The following is a 21697-nucleotide window of genomic DNA, read 5'->3' on the forward strand; positions in this document are numbered from 1 at the left end:
TCCTTTTTGCATTGCGCCATCTTGTAAGGGTCATGCATTTGTGGGATGAGAAACAGAGCTGACTATGTGGATTGTGCTAAAGAAGAAAAAAATGGCTATGCTTTTCTTTGTGTAGTTTCTATTATTATTATTATCATCATCATCATCATTATTATTATTATTATTATTAATAATAATAATAGTAGTAGTAGTAATAATAATTCCTCTGCCAATATTCTTGTTATTTAATCAGAAGCAATAGTTCACCTCTTACACACTTTACCTTGATGTTTCAAGAGGATTTTTGTTTGCACTGTTTTTTTTCACATTTTGTTTGTAATTGTACGTCAAACAAGTGGTGGATGGCCTGAAAAAGAACCATTTGTATCAAGAGAACTGTCTTGAAAAGAAAAACACATCTGATTCAGTTCAAATAAATTTATTTGCATCGGGATGGACATCTGGAACAAAATGGTGCAAAAGTCACAAGTTGCTGTTGGGACTCTGGGAGGGAGCAGGCAAAATGCAGAGCAGCAAAACAAAATCATCACAAATCAAACCAAAAATAATAAGCAAAACTATCAGGAAAATGCAACATCTACAAAAGTTATGCAGCATCATCAACTCCTAAAGTGGTGAATTAATATGCTATAAAATAATTGCATCTTCATTACATTTTCACACGTGAAAGAGTGAAGACCACCAGACATATCGGCATTAGAATTCTTTCTGCTAACCCATTACGGATTTAAAAGAATGTGTCTTTATCAGACTTGTGGAGAGTTTAATGATGAGCCGTTCATTTGAATGGATGTATTGACAATGTGTTGAAGCAAGGTGATATTTAACCGAGGCAATGGGTCTCCAGGATCACAGTAGCAGAAAACAGCTGGAGGATAAAGCCCATTTGAAGCCCATGTTTAAAGGGATCTTAGGGAAATGACAGTCCCTGCCGTTTCTTGGGATTTACGCTTATGTATTATTATATGAACATTTCTACCTTATCATCAAAACTGTCACTAATAATATGAGCAAAACATTGTTTCAGCTGACGTGCAAACTTAAAAGAGCTCTCGTTACAAGCTTTTTTTTTGTTTTTTATCATGGTGGCAGCAATGAACTGGATTTTAAAGAGACGTGTCCTTGTCCACTGCGATCACTTTCGTTTCTCTGCTTCAGTCTGAAAGAGAGCAAGAAAAAAATAAATAAAAAATCAGAGAGCAATGAAAAGACTGTATCCTCTCTCAGTCACATGTCCTCCAATCACCTGCTTTTTCCTCTGGTAACTTCTGCTTTGGTCACATTTATATGGCCTTTGCCATGACCTCTGACCTCTGCGGAGAAACATCTGTTTGAGGGAGAAGAAAACTGACATAATCCGACTCCACATCTATTGATGTGATTTACGCCTAACCAGGAAATGGCTACAAGACACGGCACGTCATCTTTGCATTTATAAAAAATATCAGACAAAATGAACGCGCAAAATGATGAATAATAATAATAATGTTGATCCTTTCAACATGTTTAAAGCAGCACTTTTTGTTCCCCCTGCCATTTCAATATCGCAAAGACACAGCCGGATCCTTCACACTGTTTTGTTTTTTTGTTTTTTTTTTACTTTTCACATTTCAATCATAACTCCAATCAAATTTTAATTCGTTTGATTTCAAGACGAGAAATGTGACTTTTGAGTGTCAGGCTGCAGGTGAGCTTTCACAAAGATCAGAGCTGAGTCACAGGGACAGAAAGAGACCTGTGGATACCAGCCGGTCACTGCGGGGAGATCTTCCTGATCAGGGTCGGCTTGGATGAAAGTGCTCATCTGAATGTTGTGCAAAGATCCCCTCTTTCTCAAACAGAAGTTTCAACATGTTTTCCAGCGAATACTGAGATTGCTCAGGACACTTCACGAACTCTGTGTGTTTGTGCAAGGAGTTTAACAAAATCCACTTGAACCGTACCTATAATGAGATTTGACGCTTCTTGTGCATTGCAGCGAGACACTCTATTAGTTGTCACTTCAGAAAATGACCTTCTCTTGTTGTTTGTGTTTTGTGATGGTTTTATTGGGCCACTGACACGACAAGGGGGCGGGCTCACAAACAGAAGTAAGAACAAATGGAGTGATAAAATGCCTCAGATCTGACAGATTGATTACTTTGAGGTTAAGTTTCCTGGAAAGGGATTTTTTTTTTTACACTGCAGACCAAATGAGAATTTACGATTCAGGTTGAAACAATGGGTAGATCAGTTGAAAGAACGCCAGCACAAAAGAAGGACGAATTCCAAAATTTAAGAAAGGCAGGAACGGAAGTCACACTGTATTGAGTTCAACTTAAAGTAGCCCAGATGATGGAGTTAGAGAGTTTAGATGTCTTGTCTTTTTAAGTAAAAGTTTCATTCATTTTAATTTCAGAAAACGTTTGATCTGGTCCAGTGTCACTGTCAGAGTGATGTGCTATTATATCCTAATACTCACAGGAAGAGAGATATGTTTCAGTATACCTCACACAGAACTGCAGTTGTTTGATGGTCTAATCTTTGGTGTTCGCTGCACTCAGTCTTTTGTTCCCTGCCACCAGTTTGTAATGTACGGACTCCTCCCAGGCAACACCGGGGCTCCTGTAAAACCAAGTGTCTCCTCGCTCGTCATTTCATAACTCATCATAACTCATCCTAACCTCATTTCATTCCTTTTAAACATTTCACTGCACTCATTGTCACAATCACTCATTCATACACGTACAAATGGCGAAAGAACCACCTTACAAAGTGCTCACACGTCACTAGGAACAACGTGGGGTTCAGTAGGACACTTCAACACATCGATAGAGGGCAATTTACATTCACAGTTTAGTAGAGCTACAGTTGTAACTAACCTGGATTACTGTTGTGTTTGTTTTGATACACATTAAAGGAGGTGTAATCGTTTTATTGGTAAAATCATGCTGCTTTCACAACAACCAGGGCTGATATGCACTCTTAACTGGTCAGTATTGGGCCATATCTTGCTGACGTACGGTATCACAGCATGAAGTGTGTGTTTGTATCCGTACAGACACAAAAACTTAGTTTTCGCCATGTTTTCTAAAAGTCGCTTTCTGTTTACCTTTTGACACGTTCGACCTCTGGGTCAGGATTTGGAGTGGAGCTCAAACACATGCCCAGGAAACATATATTGCCCAGTGTATATGCAGGAGTAAATCAGTCCAGATTTAGCCAGACTAAAAGAATTATTTGTACTTTTAAGTTGGCGTGTAAACATTGTGATTAACAAGTAAAGTAAACCCACCAACTGACCCACAGTATACTTTAACATTTCATGAAACTGACCATAGCGTCTCCACATTTACACTGGTGACGTAATGGAAGCAAATCTACAGGACAACACGGAAGACAAAGGGCAGAATCAGTCATTGTGAAATAGATTCAGAGAAAAACTCAAAATCAACAATACACTGCAACGACGTCATTTGAGATTGTTGTACAATCTGTTATCTTTTTAATTTTGTGCTCCTTCAGAGCTCTACTAATGTTATTAGAATGCCTAAAGAATAAAATCTGAATCAATATGTCACATTTTTCTTGCTCAATCAAAGAAACAGTATTGTTTGGAGCCCCTTTGAACAAAAAGGGTGAATAAACTCATCAAGTTTGATATATTCACATGGATGTTTCAACATGTGTCCAAACAGAAGCTCCAATCACATGAAAGGACAGTAAAATTTGAACATCCTTAGGATCTGCCCTTCAGGATCATGTAAGACTCCGACTCAGGTCACTTTAAACTGTGTGTGACCGATGACAGACGGAGATGTAATAAAGCCGCGGTGCGACTCTGACAGTTTGACACTGCCTGAGGAATGTGGAGCCGATGCCGGAGGCGATACCAGCAGGTGGATGAACGTCTGTCTGTCAGCAGGCCTCCTGATCACAGCAGCTCTGCCAACTGCACAAAGCCGAGGCAGGAATGCTTGAGCCGGCCCGGAGAGGACAGTGGCAGAGGAAACCGTGCCGTGGACTTTAGACATGAAAGTGTTGATCTTTGCAGCGCAGACTGAGACTTTGGAAGCCTTACTATTGCTCTTTTTATAATTTCAAACTGAAACGCTGAGGTAACTACGGGACACATTGCTATCTGGTTTTAGATTGCTGTCTGACATTATACTGTATCGTCTGAAATAGGTTTTCCAACAGTCGTAGTTACCAGGATCGTTTCAAGATGCAGCAACGGCCTGAAACTGACTCTCATTTAGAGACAACAAACATTTTCGAGACTTAGTTTAGAAACACCTGAAAAACATCAGAAACAGGATTCAATACAGTGAGCTCATTTGCAAAAGCCTCAGGTGAAGTATTTGCAAATATTTTATGAAGTACTTCCAGAAACTGAATTTGAATAACATCATTTGGATTAGATTGGATTTCAATGAAACTGGATTTTAGCAAATTGAAACCAAATTTAATACTTTGAAAATGAAATGATTACTCCTGGAACTGTAGTTAAGTTTTGTTTTTATTTTGTTAAAATTCAGCAGTTGAAATTCCAATCCACTACTTGAGATGTAGTTTTACTGTGGCTGGCATTGTGGTAAAAAGACGTCCAGATCTTTTTCTCCACCTTATTAGCAGCATTCTGGAAACAGGTTAAGATTTGGTTAAAAAAAAAACAAAAAAAAAAACTTTCCATTTGTACCTTATGCTGAAGTTAATGTACACCTGAACAATTTTCACTCTTATAATTAGGGATGCATGAAAAAAAATCATTGGATATGAGGTTCCAGGTACAGTACATGATGTCATTCGGCAAACACACTCGTGAGCTTATGCCTCTGCTATTTATAAATGTAAATAGTGAATACATGCATCCCACAGAAGTTATTTTAATTTCAGAGGTTAACTTTTGTGCAGTATTGTTCACCCACACATAGCTGCATTAACAAAGTGTTTCAGGTCTTAACTCACTAAGTAATGTTGCTTTCTCGTTGCCTCGGTGCTCTGAAATCTTAATTTAAAATAATGTCGCTTCCCAGAAACAAGGAGTTGCAGTGTTTCATCGCAGGTTGCAACTGTGTGCCGAGTGATCTCGAGATTACTCATTTGGATGAGTGTCTCTCTCTTGTTTCTCTTGTTTCTTTTCTTTTTTTTTTTTCTTTGTACAGGCTCTGAAACAAATAAATAAATAAATAAACTTCTGGGTCAAATAACCAACAACCAACAAATAAAAATGTATTATAAAATGGAAGCCAATATAAAAATTCTCATCTTCTTACGTGTGACGTAAATATGACTAAATACTCTATCACCAAAGTCCCTCGTAACATTTTACATCCAGTGGAAACTGTGACATTACAAAGTTCCATGATGCACACAAAGCCACTACACAGTAGCCGCGTTCAGGCCCTTAGTAACTAGGCAGACTACCCACAGCCCAATCACGGATCACAAAATGTCAAAGGTATGATTGCTCACAAATAACCACCCTGACCCCTCAGAGAGAGAACAGAGTAAATCTATTTCTGTGTTCTCTACAAATTGTTTACACTATGTTCGCCCTGAGCCCCCTTTCCTTTGTTGAAAGACAGTAGCACGGTGTAAAGGAGTGAAACATACGCTACTAAAATCGGCTCTGTAAATGTTTTGTCGAGTCACCTGTCAGAGGACGGAGGCATTCTGAAAATCTGACACGCTTGTTGTCAAAAGTGTGTAGTGTAAATAGTGAAGGTCAAGGCCTGGCAACGTGTCGGAAATAAAAAAAACAAACAAAACTTTGCAAATGAAAAGACCTGAAGACGTGTATCTACGATGAAGATAAACAACTTAGTGATATTTAAGCCCGGATATCGACTGCTAATCATTTTTCTCTGCACGTTTCCCGCAAATAGTGTTTTCACTTTGTTCAGGTTCTGTCATGTGCGGCGGTCTCGGTTGAAATGTACCCCGGTTTGGACGACACATCACAGCGGCCGCTGTGCATCCTGCTTCTGCAGAGACTTGCTCAGTGACAGGCGAAGAATGTGAGCCGGCTGACTCTGACGTTGAGGCCACATTATTCTCCTGCAGTCACTGCGGACCCTTTAATTAGGACTGTCTGACCCGTGACCTTTGGGAAGGACCTCAACCGAGAACCTCTGCAAGTCAGCGATCTAGAGCAGGAAGAGCGCGGACCCCCAGAAAGTGAACACGTATGAGTATGAGGACCCATCAACACACGGTGAGGCTCGGCAGCTTGGCCTCATTTGTCACCGTTCGATCCTTTTCCACCTCACAAAAAACTCGCTTTCGGAACGGACTCATCAAAGCTGTTCAAATGGGTGTTTTCCGGTGCATTTTACAAGGTGTGAAAGCAAATGGCATCCCCCAAAGTCAAAGGCCAAACACCACATATTTACTCTCTTTACATTTCATCACTGTCAGGAATGATCAGTAAATATCTTCACTTAAACACTAAACCTTTAGAGAGACAATCCAAACATTGTTAAACTTGACCTCTTGCAGGAACAAGTTGCACCAACAACAGCGACGTTTCTTTTAATTGATTCAACATAAATGTGATTTCTGCAACTGAAACCCCCAAATCTTCTTAATATCATTCAGGGTTAATTGTTTTGTCAGCTAAAATTGCTGTGATAATTAATACATTTGGTTGAACAAGAAGAAGAAAAAACCTTGATGTTATTAAATGTGTTAAAATACTACAACCATTAACAATAAATCAGAGAAGACCTGACATAAAAACAAAATCTAAAACATATGAAAAGTTCACTGTTTTAATTCAATTTCATTGTATTTAATGATTTGAGATGAGGCTGAAAATGCAAAAGAGCCACAAAAAGTTAAATTGGGTTCATGTTTGGTCATTACACCTTCTCTTCAAATCAAAATGTCTTGAGTAGTTGAAGTCCTAAAATGTTACGACTGTATCATCTGTGAAGCACTTGTTTTATGGATTAGTAAATGAGTTTCCTGCACGTTCATGCTACTGAAAGTCATGCTGGTTGATCACCACTTGTCTATATTTATTGTGAGAAAGTATCTGAATAATACGACACCCATTGTCCCTTGACGATCTGTCTCCCCAGATGCCGAGTGACACCAACTGATCTGCCATTTTAATCAGGCACTGGTATCTTGTCATGCACCCGTCTGCTCTCAACACCTACATGATCTAGTATAGTGCTATCGAAGAACCTCTATTCACTGTCATCACCTTTAGAGATAAGTTTTTTTTTTTTGCTCTCACACTGAGCGTTGAGCATTAGAGGTTTGGGAGTAGTTGTATAAAGTCAGTGGACGAGTGATGTTTCTCCATGTAGAACAGGGAAAGGAGTAAAACCATTTAGTCAAACATCATCATCCAAACGTAGCAGGACACTGTACGTTTCAATTTACCACTCAAACACATTGTAATGATACCACTCTGAAAGCTATTTTCATGACTGTACCATTACAAGATTGACTTTTTTTTGTTTGTTTCTCGGCCATAATGTGCCGGCGCTTGGTGGGAAGTGTGCAGAGGAAAGAGGCAGACCTGGCCTCCGCCAGCTGTTTTCTCCTTCAGTCTGTGTTTCCCGTCTGCCCCTCCCTCCCGTCTGTCGAGCTGCCCAGGTGTAATGACCAACCTGCCAGTGTGAGCCACATCAAACCTCGCCAGCAGGAAGCTTCCCTTCACTGTCATTACTGAGATAGAGATCCTGCGTTCAGCATATGCACCATTGTGATTTGGCCCACGATAAATTACAGCGTTCACACTTTAAATTAGACCTCCGACCTATCCAGGATGTTGCCTGGTGTAAGCTGGATTGTGCGACGCTAGTCTGCATGAAGATGGTATTAAAAAAGGAAGGCTCCGTCGTCTAAATAAGAGCACGAGGGCAATCTCTAAAGACATTGAGCATTTGTAATACTATTTACTCTCTACGGTACAAATTATGTTTCTAAAGCCACATAGAAATTCTCAGGACAGACAAACCACATGTCCTCAACTCTCCTCGTCCCCATGACCTGTCTCTGAACCAGCAATACACCAGTGAGAGCGACTCGCTGCCTGGTCCAGCACAGTAAAATCACCTTTTCTCTGTGAAATATTCATCCCAGGCCACTTCCTCCAACATTAACCATCAAACATGAAAGCTGTGCTCTGACTGGAAAATAACACAGCGAAGGCCCGGGTCTAATTATGCTGCTTTACTTTATGACCTGTCAGCTCGTATCCATTATCTTCTTTCAACTCCAGCTTGCTCATCACTCCACAAACCAGGTGGGAATGAGTGAAGTGCTCACTTTTTCTTTTTCCTGTTGTTTATTTTTTATTTTTTTCGTTTCCAGACGGAATAATTCACGGTTTAACGGCTCATGTTCAATGTGTTCTCACTCATATTCTGACTCATGTTGACGGGAACCACAGAATATTTTTACTATCGTCTGAGCAATCTTCTAAAGTCTCTTTGATCTGGTCTCAGTGTTTTTTACAATAACTAAGTGAACATTTAATCTCTTCGGATACCAAGAATGATTGGAGATTTTTACAGGAGGCCCACCTTTTTAAACAATTATGTGTACTTTTTAAGTTATTTCAGAAGAACTAAAGTTTACACCCAGTGCATCCTCACTTCCAATAATGGAAACCTGATCTGACAGATTAACTATAGGTTTGGTACAACTATTGTTTAACATGAGATTAAAGTTGTTGATTTGGATTTTGCTTTAAGAATCCTTCCCGTCATGATTAATTTTTTTAATCTTTATATACTTATTTCATAACAAAATGTCCATTAAACTCATTTCCTCATGAGGTCATCTTTGGTAAATGTCAAATAGAATGATTTTCCAGTTGAAAACCCAGAAAACAACAACGTGAATTAAGGTTCTTTGAAAAGAACGACTGCACGAATCCAGCCTCGGGCAACGTGGCGTCCTTAAATGTTTTCAAAGTGTTAATTAGTTTTTTTTGTACCACAAAAATGATGTTACAATATAATGCAGCCAATATATCTTCTGTACCTGCTCATGTTCAGTCAGGCCCAAAATAATTCTGACAGGTTGATTTGCCCTGCTCACATGCAGCCACATCCCCACATCGATCATAACATTACTCAGTTTTACATTACAAAATCCCAACTACAAAATTACCTCATTTACTTTGTTACATAAACAATCATAAAGACATTGATTGATTTTGTGAAGCAGCTTGGCTCGATTCCTTAATACATTTTCTTTAATTTTCTACATTTTCTCTCATTATAATTACCATGCCTAGTGGAGGTTGTAATTCATCGTAAGGTCATCTCAACAAATAATCCATAATCAATATGAGAATAAAAAGATGCCACACGGAGGTGTACACTTTTACACAAAATGGTAAAACACTGAATGACAATGAGGTGGAGCTGAGAGCCTTTCCTTTGCTCTTTGACAGTTTTACACAACATAGCAATTTGATTATACTTGTTGTTTTGTTAAACAATGCTATTTACTGAGTTTAGGACCTGAAGCGATGCAATTTTATAGCTTCGATCCAGCAAAACATACTGAGGTGTCAAGAGTTTCCTGATAAACGTCAATGGTAGATATACAGTAGAACCAAAGCACAGAAGACAGCAGCCCACAGCTGATTTGCCTGTACTTTCGCGAGCAAATCTAATCTTTACCCCACAAACTTGTGGGTTTATAGTGAAGACAGGACGATTAATGCAGGATGTTTGTTCTAATTTTCCAAGATGCTTGGAACAATTACTAAACACACTGTCATCGTATGCATTTCGTCTTTTGTGTAATTTTTGGTCTTTTTGATTGTCGCTTTTTTTTTATGTGGTGTGCTGAATCCTCTCATGAGCCAAACTTCACACACAAACACACACACACACACACACACACACACACACACACACACACACACACACACACACACACACACACACACACACACACACACACACACACACATTAGAATATTATATATGCGAGAGAGTAGATCATTTATCATAGAAAATGTTCCGAGATTTTATTGCATGAAAAGCACCTCTGGGAAGAATAGAATTAAAAAGTCACTTTTGTTTACAGATCAAATTTTTTGTATTTTCTTTGCCAACTGTGACTCTGGTTACAGGTTTGAGTATTGGAAATCTAAATGAATCGAATTCCACATACATTTTACAAGGTGTCTACTGATTGCCCTCACTTATAGATATGCTGAAGAATTAAACCAGAAAGTGAACAAATGGCCTTTATTCGCACCATTTCCGAGCTGAAGATGCCTGGCATTTTTGGAGTCGCTGTTTTGGTGAGAATGGAGATGATCTGTGACCGCAAACACGAAGCTCCTGAGAGGTTTTCCTCTCAGATATGAGCTTATCATCAGCTGTTAAGAGCGGCCTGAATTCCTCGGGCCTCGGGCTGCAGCCGCGAGTGTTTCTGAGCTGATAGGGAGGGAGAGGGCGCACAGGTGCAGATGTGCGACTTCCATCCTGAAGCACATGATGATTAGAGTGAGAGGACCCGTGTTACTACTCGTGTGGGAAGAATCCCATCCGTCAGTGGACAATAGAGCAGCAGGGATCAGAAGGATAAGGGAATGGAGTCAGTAGACGTGGGGCTTTTTCAGAGAAAAGAGGGTTTTAAAAGTGAAGAAACTGCTGTTTTTTCAAGAACTAGATCTTGTCAGTACTGTATGAAATAAAACTGTATTGCATTAAGGCTCCTGTTTCCACAGTGTGCATTTAAAAACCTCTGGGTGTCAAGGTGATCTACCGATTTAGGACAAGCACATTTTATAAATATAGACTTAATAGCTATGACCTCTCTATTTTCGATATGTCAATTCAGGGCAGGAAGTTGTTAAACAGCCACTGGTCATACATATCATGTTGACTGGCAGGTTTTGGTCTGAGCTGTTATTTTATCAACACCTGAGCTGGCTGACGAGCACAGCAACTGCAGAGGAGAGTTTGTGAGTCACGGTCTTACCGGGTCTCTGAGGAACAGCCGAGTTTCAGGATGAGGATAATGTCTTCCTACTTGAGAGAAACTTCCCAAAGGATGTCCCTCATCTTTAAATCTGTTTACAAGGCAAACAGGCAGGGACTTAGCGTGTAGGTGTACATTTAGGTGATGGTCAGAAGTCAGAAATAAAACTATAAACGATCACAGAGACTCAAGAAAACTGACACATTTAAAATTCTTTAGTTATAATAAATGCAAAGTTAGACAGTGCTTAAACAAGCTGCAGCCAGGGTGACGATTCATCAATCTTCTTTTCTTGGTCCGCCTGGAGCAGTGGAGGCCGTATGGAGAGCAAAGGACCTCGGACATTCCTCTCCTTTGCAAATTTTTCTCGCTCCCTTGGTGAGACCCTGAGTTGTAATGGGCCAACTGAGAGACATAACCTCTCCTCCAGGTCCTCTCTGCCTGATGCACCTCCAATGAGAAACAATCAACGAGGCCCAAATCACTTCACTTTGACCTCTGGGCTCTGGTTGTATGGTAAACGGACTTCACTTATATTATAGTACTTTTAAATTGATTTAACAGCCCCAATAGTGCTTTACAATGTTAGTCGCATTCACACACCAACGGAGGCGGCCGCCCTGCAAGGCGCTTAGCCCATCCGCCGGGAGCAATTTGGGATTCAGTGTCTTGCTCAAGGACATTTTGACATACGAAGGATCTAAGTGCAACTTTCCGACTGAGAGACAACCAACACTACCAACTGAGCCATAGCTGCCTCGCTACAAGGATAGCCCTCAATGGAGAAAGGGTGTGTGTGTGTTGGGGGGGGGGGGTATCCACCTCTCCTCTGACTGAACTCAGCGCTGTTGCTGTTATTCTCATTTGTCTCCTTCAGCGACTCCACTGAAGTCTTGTTGGAGACGATGCCTTCGTCATCAGTTTTGTCCTCCATGCTGGTCTCCACAGGTGCAGGAGGGCTCTCCTGCTGCTCAGCAACGTCCGCTTTTGGTTCGTCCTCCATGCCGTCTGGAGGTGGAGCTGCAGACTCAGCGGGGGGGTCTGCGACAGATTTCTCAGACTCAGCTGTGGGGGGACACAAAAGCAAACCACAGCACTGTTTCTCAAGGAGAGTAATTCTCTTTCTTCGGGTGTTAGTTTGTAAGGAAACAAAATGCAAAAGCATCCTTACAACAGGAACTTGCAACAAGAACGGTTGCAATTGATTGTGTAATATGGTTTCTCCATCATCTTTACCCTGCGTGACACTGTGGATTTTAATATTTGGTAGTATGTTGTGCTTTCAGGTACCATACCGACAGCACTTCCAATCACATAGTCTGAAGTGGTTCGTTCTCAGGAGGGATTTCACACTGGTGAGGGCATTTCAGGGGGCCACCATGTTGGTAATGAGGCGGCTGATTACTGACCAGTTTCTAATGAGCCGCAGCCGTGCAGCTGTTGGAGGCTGTGGGAAAGTAGGGCAGCCCGTCATTATCTGACCCAGTTTTTAGGCGGAGGGAAAGCGGAGATGAAGGGGAGAAGGGCGATGGCTGTTGTCGAGACACAATCCTGCAGCGACTGAGATGACTCCTCAGGCATCATTCCAGTCTTCAGAGAAACATCATGTCTGCCACTTTTATGACAGATGACTGGACTCTGTATCACAGGTGGACTCTTGAACTGACTCTTAGTTAATTCTTCTGCATAATGACACAGGAAACTAGACCTGTTGTCATGTTTCAGAGGACACCAAAAACATTTCTCCAACTGAAGATGGAAATAGTTCACTTCCTCCCCCCCCCCCAGAGTTGAGTGAGAAGATAGATAAAGGCGTCATGCTTGTGTGTTAAATACTCAGGTTAAACCCTACAGAAAGAAAATGTTTAGTCTGTCGAGCTCGTTCTAATGTTACCAAAGAAATCTACGTTTTGATGGCTTTAGATAATTGCAATGTCCTGTATTGTGTTTACACTGCAGCGACACACTCGCAATGATGCAGTTAGTATGCCAGGCCACAAGGGGGTGCTGTTGCTGGCTTTTGTACATGTGCAGAGAACAATACGCTATAAGTGCTAACAAAATTGAGATTACCCAAAATGGGCAGATGACAGACTGGATGCTATTAGGGGTGAGTTTCAACTTTAAAACTACCAATATCGCCTGGAAAACTAGAATACGGACTGGGAGTCATGCCACGATGGAGGCCGCCATGTTTGTTACCGGCGCATAAGCAGAAGGAACTATTTACCATGGGGGGAGATGCACATGTTCAGTAATGGCGCCTCAGAGCCTCCGGCGGTCTCTGCGGAGAGGAAATTTGCGAGTGTGAAACAAAAGTTCAAAAGTTCCATAGTGGGAGTCGGTATGACAAAGTCACGGTAGCAGTGGATTCGAACACCAGTGTTGTGTAAACAGACGTCTCAAAAGTGGAGAAAACGTTTGAGTTACACTTGTTTTCATTGTTGTGTAAATAGGGCTATCACCTGAAAGGACCATTATCAGGGTCCAGAGGAAGTGAGACTCTTCTTAGCTCACTTTTCAAGAGCTCCTAAAACAGTTATTTAAATTTGCCTTCAAATTAACCATATTCTAATCAATTCTAATATTGTATTTCTACTTTTTTAAATGACATTTTTTTGACCCAGCTTTTTCATGAAGAACTTTGCATATTTGTTTTCGAAAACACTATGTACAGTTTTTTCTTCTTAATATTTGTGAGTAAGTAAACTCTGTTAATTTATTACATGTTTTTTTGATACACAGAATTATGGTATAATGAATGATTTACACCATGTTTGAAAAACCGGCATGTTCCATCCACATCTGTGAATAGGGTATCTCTGGCTTGACAACATTATAATTATTTTTTTTTCTAATGATACTCATACAATCCCTAAAACTGAGCACAGCAAAATAAAGTAATTGACTCAAAGAGTAAACTTGATTCTGGTCAGATTAATAAATATGTACGTTATTGTGATCTTATGTCAGACACACTGTTGCAAGAGAGTTTGTTTGAAGGGCAAACTGTTTAGGGTTTTCCCCATCTTCATGCAGTCAGAAGGAAATGGCTCCAACATCCTGCAACCCTGAATTAGAGTCACTTGTATAGAATATGGATGGATAGATGGATGGGTGGACATGTTTTTCTATTCTGAAGAAAGGGAAAACAATGAAGCACCCATGAAGTTACAATAAAAGAATTCTGATTAGTGCACACTTTTACAAACAAATGGATGCTTCTTGGTCTGTTTCATTTGACTGATATATTGAGTTTTGATTTGTGAACGTGTGTAAGGTCTTCATGGCTCCCGGGAAAGGAAGATTTTGTTAAACTTCCTTTCCAGATGGAGGTGGAAATCACCTGACAGATCAAAGTGATGGTGCAACCTCCCTATGTGTAAAAAAAAAAAAAAAAAAAGCACTTCACTGTAATTGAAGTAAAGATTTCTTTTTTAAACCAGAATTGCTGTTCTTACTTATGGACAATGCATTTAAAAACAATTTTTTTTTACAAACCTTCTTATAGTTTTTCACAAAGCAAAAGTTGCTTTACATTTTCTGAGTTGCTGGTTTGACCTGTGATGCTTGTTTCTGGGAGACACTTTCACATTTTGACTGAGCTTGTCATTTTACATTGTGACACCACAGAGTGTTTAATCTCACTGCTGAGCGAGAAAAACCTGTTAATCTGCTTCAAGCTTAGAGCTGATCATTGGTCCGTCCATCTTCTATACCTATCAATTCAATTCAGCATTGTGGGGTGCTCGAGCCAATATCAACGGAATATGGGTGAAGGCAGACGTCACCCTGGAAGGGTCGCAGTTCATCACAAAGCAAACTCAGTGAAACAATCACATTCACATCTATTTTCACCAATTAACTTGAAATTCATGTGTTCTTATAACAAAATAACATGTTTCGGCCCCCGAATGAACTATTAAGGGTAAGATGTATCATGGATAACTTAAGGCTCCTTCCCATTTGTTAACTTGGCTTTCATTCCCCTCAAGTGGGAAACACGAGTATTGCAGGTAATTCTCTCGTGATCTGTAAATGCCCTTTAATTTTAAGACATTTAAACAACTCTAATATAAGCTATTAACTTATTACACCTAATTCAAGGACACAGGCAGGTTTTTGTTTTGTTTTTTTAAGCCACTGTCAATTGGGCTTTTGTAAACAAAAGTCTAAAGTAATGAGAAATCCTCTTGTCTTTTATTTATGATAAGAATGCTGCAGTTTTAAGTTTTGTCCACATTCTTATAAATATGTTGAAGTCTACAGTGAATTACACCTTAATCTTTCTTCTGGGCTTTGTCACAATCACTACATCTCAGTGAGATGTGTTGTATAGAGTCGAGAGTTGATACAAACTTTGCTTCCTTTTACTCAGTTTAACTGATATGAAGAAACAGGAAGGAAAATACCCTGCAATTATACCACAAAGACTTCATTTGCTCCCTTTGAAACAGTCAGTCCACCAAGACAGTAAGTAAACTTACCTTTCTGCTCCTCCTGCGGTTCAGGTTTCTCTTCTGGTTCCTGCAGCTCATTTGCAGAAGTTTCTGCACTTTCAAAGGTTTGCAAACCTAAGAAGTACCAAAGGATGAAGAAATGTCAATCAACATATAGAGGAATATTTATTTACTAGGGATATGTTTTGTCTTTATAGTGAGTCAACAATGGCGGACAAACCATTATAAGGTAAAGTATCAGCCAGCGCCTCGGGCTCTACAGCACTGAGAGGGATGTTGGTTTCATCAGGCCGAGAAGTGAAATCAACAGAGTAGTTCTGTGGAAATAAAACATTATGATGACTAGAAAACACAGTTTTATTGGTAAGAACCACAACCACAAACAGTAAGTACATTGAGATGCCAAACCACTTTCTAGATAGTACCTTTTTGATTCCCGCTTTATTGCTAAGCTATCTGTGGTAACCCGACATGTCCAATTGTGAAGCAAAGGGGAAGGTGAAGGGAAAAACATTCCAACTTACTCTGCTTCTCTTTCGTGCCAGATAGCAAGCCCCTGCAAAGGCAACGGCTGCAAGAATGATGACGACAAGTATGATGATACCTGGCGGGGACATACAAATGAAATCAAAACTTCCTCATTGTGACAAACTTTACAAAACATAACAGCTGGCAAAGGGGCAAAGCCCTAATCAAACCGCTCTGTGTCGGTTTGTCTTAACCAGGTAGCATTAGGATCATTTACCCAGGAACAGTATGCCATCAATAATTGAGTCAAACCGTATGAGATCAAGTATATTATTATTTTTGCTGACTTACACTTAAAAACCTTGAGGTCACTGCAGATCTCGGGGGAAATTTTTCTACCTGCTTCGGGGCTTGCAGAGGACCCAGAGGGTTTTTGTTGTTGTTGTTGTTTTTAAAAATTTGACATATTTATTGATTTTCACCCCACCAAAAAAACAAACCCATCAGTATGAAAATAGAAAAATGCATAAACACAAACCAACCCCTCCCTCCCCTTGAAAAAAAAACAAATCAAAGAACCAGAGGTTCCACAGTCCGGACAGCAATGAAATAATATGCTACTAATTAGTAAACATACATCATTTAAGAGAGAAAAAAATGAATAAATAAAACTAAAAGTATACTTAATGATGGAAACAGCAAGGTCAGTCATTCACATCAGTAACTTTGTTGAAGAAATTTAAACATAGGGTCCCATATCTGGTCAAAAACACTGCCTCTGTCATCTCTATCATACCCGAGTCTTTCCAGGTACAGTGTGTTTGCCAGTTCACGCAGCCATAGGTCAAACCTAGGCACTGAATCCTTTTTCCACACTCTCAAGAGCAGCCTTTTAGCAGTCGACCCGGAGGTTTCTACGGCACATGCATTTCTCTATTATCCATCCTGATATAGCTCAACTTAAAAAGACATTCTCATGTAAGTGGCTTACAGTATCCATACACAAGTGGAACCATTGATTTAAGTTAACAACTATTTTCAGTCATTGTAAGTGAGTTTATTTAGCTTATACTTGTCACACTGTAGCTTAAGGTCCAATAAATATTTGACAAAACAGCTATTATTTGGCTCTCTACTGATTTTATTTACAGAAAGGGCATTATTCCATTCCATTAATTGCCAAAAATACCATTTTAGAGGTGATCAAGCCTGTTAAGCAACCTCTGAAAAGCCTACATGGACGTATCTCTGGTTTTAGACTCAATTATTTGGTTATGACATTTTCTATCCATACATTTTCCACATGGGAAGTATACTTTGTGCATATTAATATATAAGGCTTCAGTATAAATCTTTAGTGTCATCTTGATATCTTGAGGCTGAGCCAAGTGTCCTCTCCTTTGGAAATCAGATAATGGTCACTCTACTGCACATAATTTAATTATGGATCAGCAGAAAATGAGTTTAGACTGTCTGAGTTTTCTGGAAAAAACTGAAAAGACTCTGACTGTGAATAGGTGGATGGATGGACATGTGCTGAAGTTTTGGCTGCAAAAGTGCTACTCTAAAAACATGCAAAAACAAAGTTTTTACCTGCCATCATCCCTAGAGGTCTATGTAAAATCCTAATAGTCCGGATAATACTGTTTTCCTATCAAACAGATGCAGCCCTCCCTCTTCCATGCTGATCAGATGTCGGTGCCATTGGCTGTTGGATGTAATGGAGGTTTGTTGAAGTGGAAGTAAATGTAACTCACCAATATCGTTACTTCCTCCGGTTTTTGGCTGAACAGTTGTTCCTGAAAAACATGTCAAAGCCGCTCAATCCACAGTATTTTACGTTATTCCATGTAAACGACTGTAACAGCTAAAAGCACAATAGAGGTTTCTGTGCTCGGCATAAATTCCTACTCAGGTTCGTGCGGTTGTGCCTGGACCCTTCAGTGAACGTTCGTGTTCAGCAGACAATTAAAAGCTCTGATATGGCCTGATATGTGGTATCACACTGTTATGTCCAGCAGACAAGCAAGATTGTTATTGTTACAGTCATATTTCTTTTATGCTGAAAGCAGCTTCACGAGACACTGCGCCTAAGTACATCTGTTCAGTTAATCTTTAAACTGTGAAGGCAATTTCCTTCCTTTGTTTTCTTTCTTTAGACACCTCAGTGTCACGTCTTGACCTCTTGCTAATGCTATATGCCCATTGATCATTATCCATCATCTGTCCATTGTCTCGTTCTATAGAAAATTGTTTTTGTGAAGCCTGTGACCTTCACCAGGCACTTCTTGGCAACTGAAAGCAGTGCTACTCTACAGCGATTGAAGGAGGAAACTAAGAAAATGCGTGGAAGGGATGAACAACATAGGCTACAGAGAAATAGGAATAATCCCAAAATGTCCAGGAAGAGAAAGATTGACGCAGATGGAAAGCTGTTTCATGAATGATGGGATGGCGAATACTTGTTTGTGCTTCAAGGAGAAAAACCGGCAGGTCTTTTCTGTTATGAGGCGTGTCGGTTGTCAAAGAGTAAAATATACGTCAGCATTCTGACACACAGCACGGGGCGGAGTCTTACAGTTACATGTGGCCCTTTGAGGGCAACCATTATGCTGATGTGGCCCTCGGTGAAAATGACTTTCACACCCCTGGTGTAGAGTTGGAGGACTGAGGCTGTATGATGTGGTTAAGCATAGCATTGATTTAGGTATTTATTAGGCTATTAGCAGGCTGATGCATGTCCATGTGGGTCCAGGCAGTCCAAGAGCCCGCCACACCCACAAGCTGGTCAATCTACCAGAGGTACAACAAACCAAAAGGCCAAAAAGAGGAACGACACCACTCGTCAACTCTAGCCCCCACCCACCACGCAATATTCAGTTTAAGCATTTCAACAAGTGATGTTATCCATAATCTTTTGATCTTGTGATGAAACACTTGATTCAGGATGTGGTGATGACACATGAAGTCACACAATCACACACAAAGGCAACTTAGAGTCTTGAAAATGTGTAAATGGCCGAGCCTTTACTCATTTTGAGAATGTGTACTACATCAGCACTCTCAACTTGCTTTAGATGATCACACAAAGTCATTCATGCACACATTCACACATGGCTACCGCGCAGGATCCAAGCACCTCAGGGTTCATTGTTCTGTGCAAGGACACCTTGATACATGAGTACAAGTGTTGAATTTGTCAACCGTATGATTATATGTTTGGCCAACAAGACCCACATGCTCTCGCAAATGTGCTAACTGCTCCATCATCATGCCGCCAGGTGTATATGTTTACCAAGGCCCTATGTGTATGTTCTAAAATGGAATTCTAACTTACTCTGGCCATCGTTCCTTCCTTTGGTGGTCGGCTTTGTGACTTCAGAAACAACAGCAGGTTTCGATGTGGTCGCCATCTTCATAGGCGTCACAGTTTCAGTTGCATTACTCTGTGTAGACGTTACATTATCTGAAGCAGAAGTGTTGACATGTACAATCAATGGTTCAAAATAGACTTCCCAATACATGCTTCTCCAAAAAGAAAAAAAAAAGAGTGAGGTAAGTATCTAACCCGACAGTAGGATGGTGCTGTTGGTGACGTTCGTGCCACTAGAACTATATGAGATGGTGACAGTGGTGCTGAAGTTGGCCGTGGCAGTGGTGGTGAAGGAGGATTCATTATTGTTGACTGGAGTTGCGATAAGCCCTTCATCTGTGGCAGCCTCGTCAGCGCTGACCGCAGATGCTACGAGCAGAACTGCAAGAAATGACAGAAGTTTCCGATGAAAACCACAATACAAGAAGTACAGAGATACAATCTCAGAGTCTAATCTCTTGTGTTTAATGTCCCACCCTAAAATTGTTCTCCTGGCAGATGTATGGCGCCCAGTTCATGAGCTGTTAGGCTAACTAATCATTTTTGTAATTTAACAAAGCAGACAACTGAAAATAAGCCAAAATCACATTTCTTTGTACAGAAATGTACACGGGCATAACTTCTAATTCTTACACGCTTGACTACACATTACATTTATGAAAGTGTTAACTTTTGTGTCAACATAACAAGCCAGAGCCATTATAAACCCATATGAGTTAAAATAGCCGCTAACTGTCATCCTTTGATTCTATAAATGTGTGGCCCTGTTTTTGTGATGCTGACATTCACTTCAGGCAATAATTAATGTGTGTTCATGTTGAACTCGTCAATAAAAACATACAAAACAAGTTATTTATCAGTTAAAACAAACAAACAAAAAATAACCCTGAAAATTTGCAAAGCCATTTGTAAAATGACAATAACATATCATTAGCAAAAACTTTTATAAAAGACAGATTGTCTTACCGGAGATAAAGAAGGAAATCGGCGGCATTGCAACTGTTTCTGAATACAGCAGGTGAGGGAAGCCTACAAGCCTAAACTATATATGTATGTATATATAATAAAATATTAATGTTAAGCTCTTTGTTCAAAGTTGATGCATTCATATGCTGAGTTTCTCAGATAATGACCAACGCATGTCTGTAAAAGAGACAAAAGGGGGGGGGGGGGGGGGGGGGAAGAGGATCAATGCCTGTGACCACAGCATGATGCTGTAGAACAAAGTGTTGCACAAACAGAGTGAGAAGGGAACCTGCTGGGTGATTACTCCATCTCACTGCAAAGCAACATCAAAAAAGAGATGCTTATTTCTGACAACATGCAACTGTTGTGGTTTAGCATCATGTTGAATAAATATGACTTAATTGTTCCAGTGTCACCAACAGTGAGAATACATTTTTCATATTCCTATTGGGATTTTCATATCTCTTAATTTTAAGTTAAAAAAAAAAAAAAAAAAAAAGAACGAAAAAAACCACAAGATTACGAGTCTTATTCTCAAAAACTCACATTGTTGCAAAACAGTTTTCTTTATTCCTCTTTTTGCTGTCAGTTCTGTTTTATGCTCACTAGATGTCGCTGTGAGTAAAGGCAAACAGTTGTCGTCTTTTCCTGTTGAAGGAAACTAAATACATTTATTTGACAGATAAGAAAAACAAAAGCTGCATAAAATGTATGAGTCATATATATAAGTTGTTCTACAGTTTGCTGAGGATGCTAAAGATCCAAAATAGTGTTGTCATGTAACATGGAGACATAATATGCGCATGTTGTATTTTGAAAATGACATTTTTAGATTGTGATGCACTTAGAAATGCCATCATCAAATTATAATTCATAATTATAATAAAAAAATTGCGACTGAATTCAAATGTGAAACACTCCACTGTGTCAGGGTTTTCATTATTTTCATTGACAAATAATACTGCTTTGGTTTCGAAATGCCTTTAAAATATACAACCTAGTGAATTGAAAAATAATAACCAAGTTCTGTAAGTGAGAGTGTAACTACAAGGTTATCAGAATAGTGGGAATTTCTCATCAGATTCTTATTCCTCAAAATCTGTGTGATTATCACAATTCAGGCGTGTCTGCATGGCTTGTGTGGGTAGAACTGTTGTAAGAGTGTATGTGAGCTCAGCCCTGTAGGTTCATTTATTACTGTTTATTTCCCAATGCCAATGGTAATCAGCAGCAGGATTAGTGTTAACTGCCACCCAGTTGCTGGCAGGCTCCACGTGGGCCACTGCAGGCCCCTCCTGCTGACAAGCTCAACTGGGTCTCTTTCGGTACCCAGCCGCAGTGACGGGGAAAAGTTGGCCACACATGGCTTCCTCTCCGGGCCACCTATCGCCACATCACAGAGCCCGGGCAGGAGCATCAGGCCGGGTCCCTGCAGATGAGCTAATCACCGAGAGGAGAGGAGAGGAGAGGAGAGGAGAGGAGA

At 40.1% G+C, this 21697-nt stretch overlaps 1 protein-coding gene across 5 annotated transcripts; it reads right to left on the reverse strand.

Moving 5' to 3' along the window:
• Nucleotides 1–404: 404 nt before the first annotated feature.
• Nucleotides 405–20411, reverse strand: LOC308110450 (uncharacterized protein). Of its 5 annotated transcripts, XM_080464737.1 has the most exons (11): nucleotides 20215–20395; nucleotides 19444–19629; nucleotides 19213–19341; nucleotides 17633–17674; nucleotides 15932–16011; nucleotides 15628–15724; nucleotides 15435–15521; nucleotides 13178–13231; nucleotides 11770–12012; nucleotides 10948–11038; nucleotides 405–1159 (listed from the first exon to the last, which is right to left on the reverse strand). In XM_080464737.1, the coding sequence occupies exons 1-10, from the start codon at nucleotides 20240–20242 to the stop codon at nucleotides 10995–10997; spliced, it is 990 nt and encodes a 329-aa protein (XP_080320863.1). In that variant the 5' UTR covers nucleotides 20243–20395; the 3' UTR covers nucleotides 405–1159; nucleotides 10948–10994. The 5 variants fall into 5 exon arrangements, with proteins under 5 accessions (XP_080320863.1, XP_080320865.1, XP_080320861.1 ...); XM_080464739.1 differs by lacking the exon at nucleotides 13178–13231 and having other exon boundaries at nucleotides 20215–20411; XM_080464735.1 differs by lacking the exons at nucleotides 405–1159; nucleotides 10948–11038 and having other exon boundaries at nucleotides 11520–12012; nucleotides 20215–20359.
• Between the last annotated feature and the right edge of the window lie 1286 nt (nucleotides 20412–21697).

This window comes from Lipophrys pholis (assembly GCF_963383615.2).
Source record: "Lipophrys pholis genome assembly, chromosome: 5".
Lineage (NCBI taxonomy): Eukaryota > Metazoa > Chordata > Actinopteri > Blenniiformes > Blenniidae > Lipophrys > Lipophrys pholis.

Excerpts from the sequence above, each read along its gene's own strand:
- LOC308110450 (XM_080464735.1), bottom strand. The coding sequence starts at position 20,242 with ATGCCGCCGATTTCCTTCTTTATCTCCG. Across the intron at positions 17,675-19,212 it reads AGGAAGGAACGATGGCCAGA|GAACAACTGTTCAGCCAAAA; the intron begins GTAAGTTAGAAT and ends CATGTTTTTCAG. Across the intron at positions 15,725-15,931 it reads TGGCACGAAAGAGAAGCAGA|AACTACTCTGTTGATTTCAC; the intron begins GTAAGTTGGAAT and ends TTATTTCCACAG.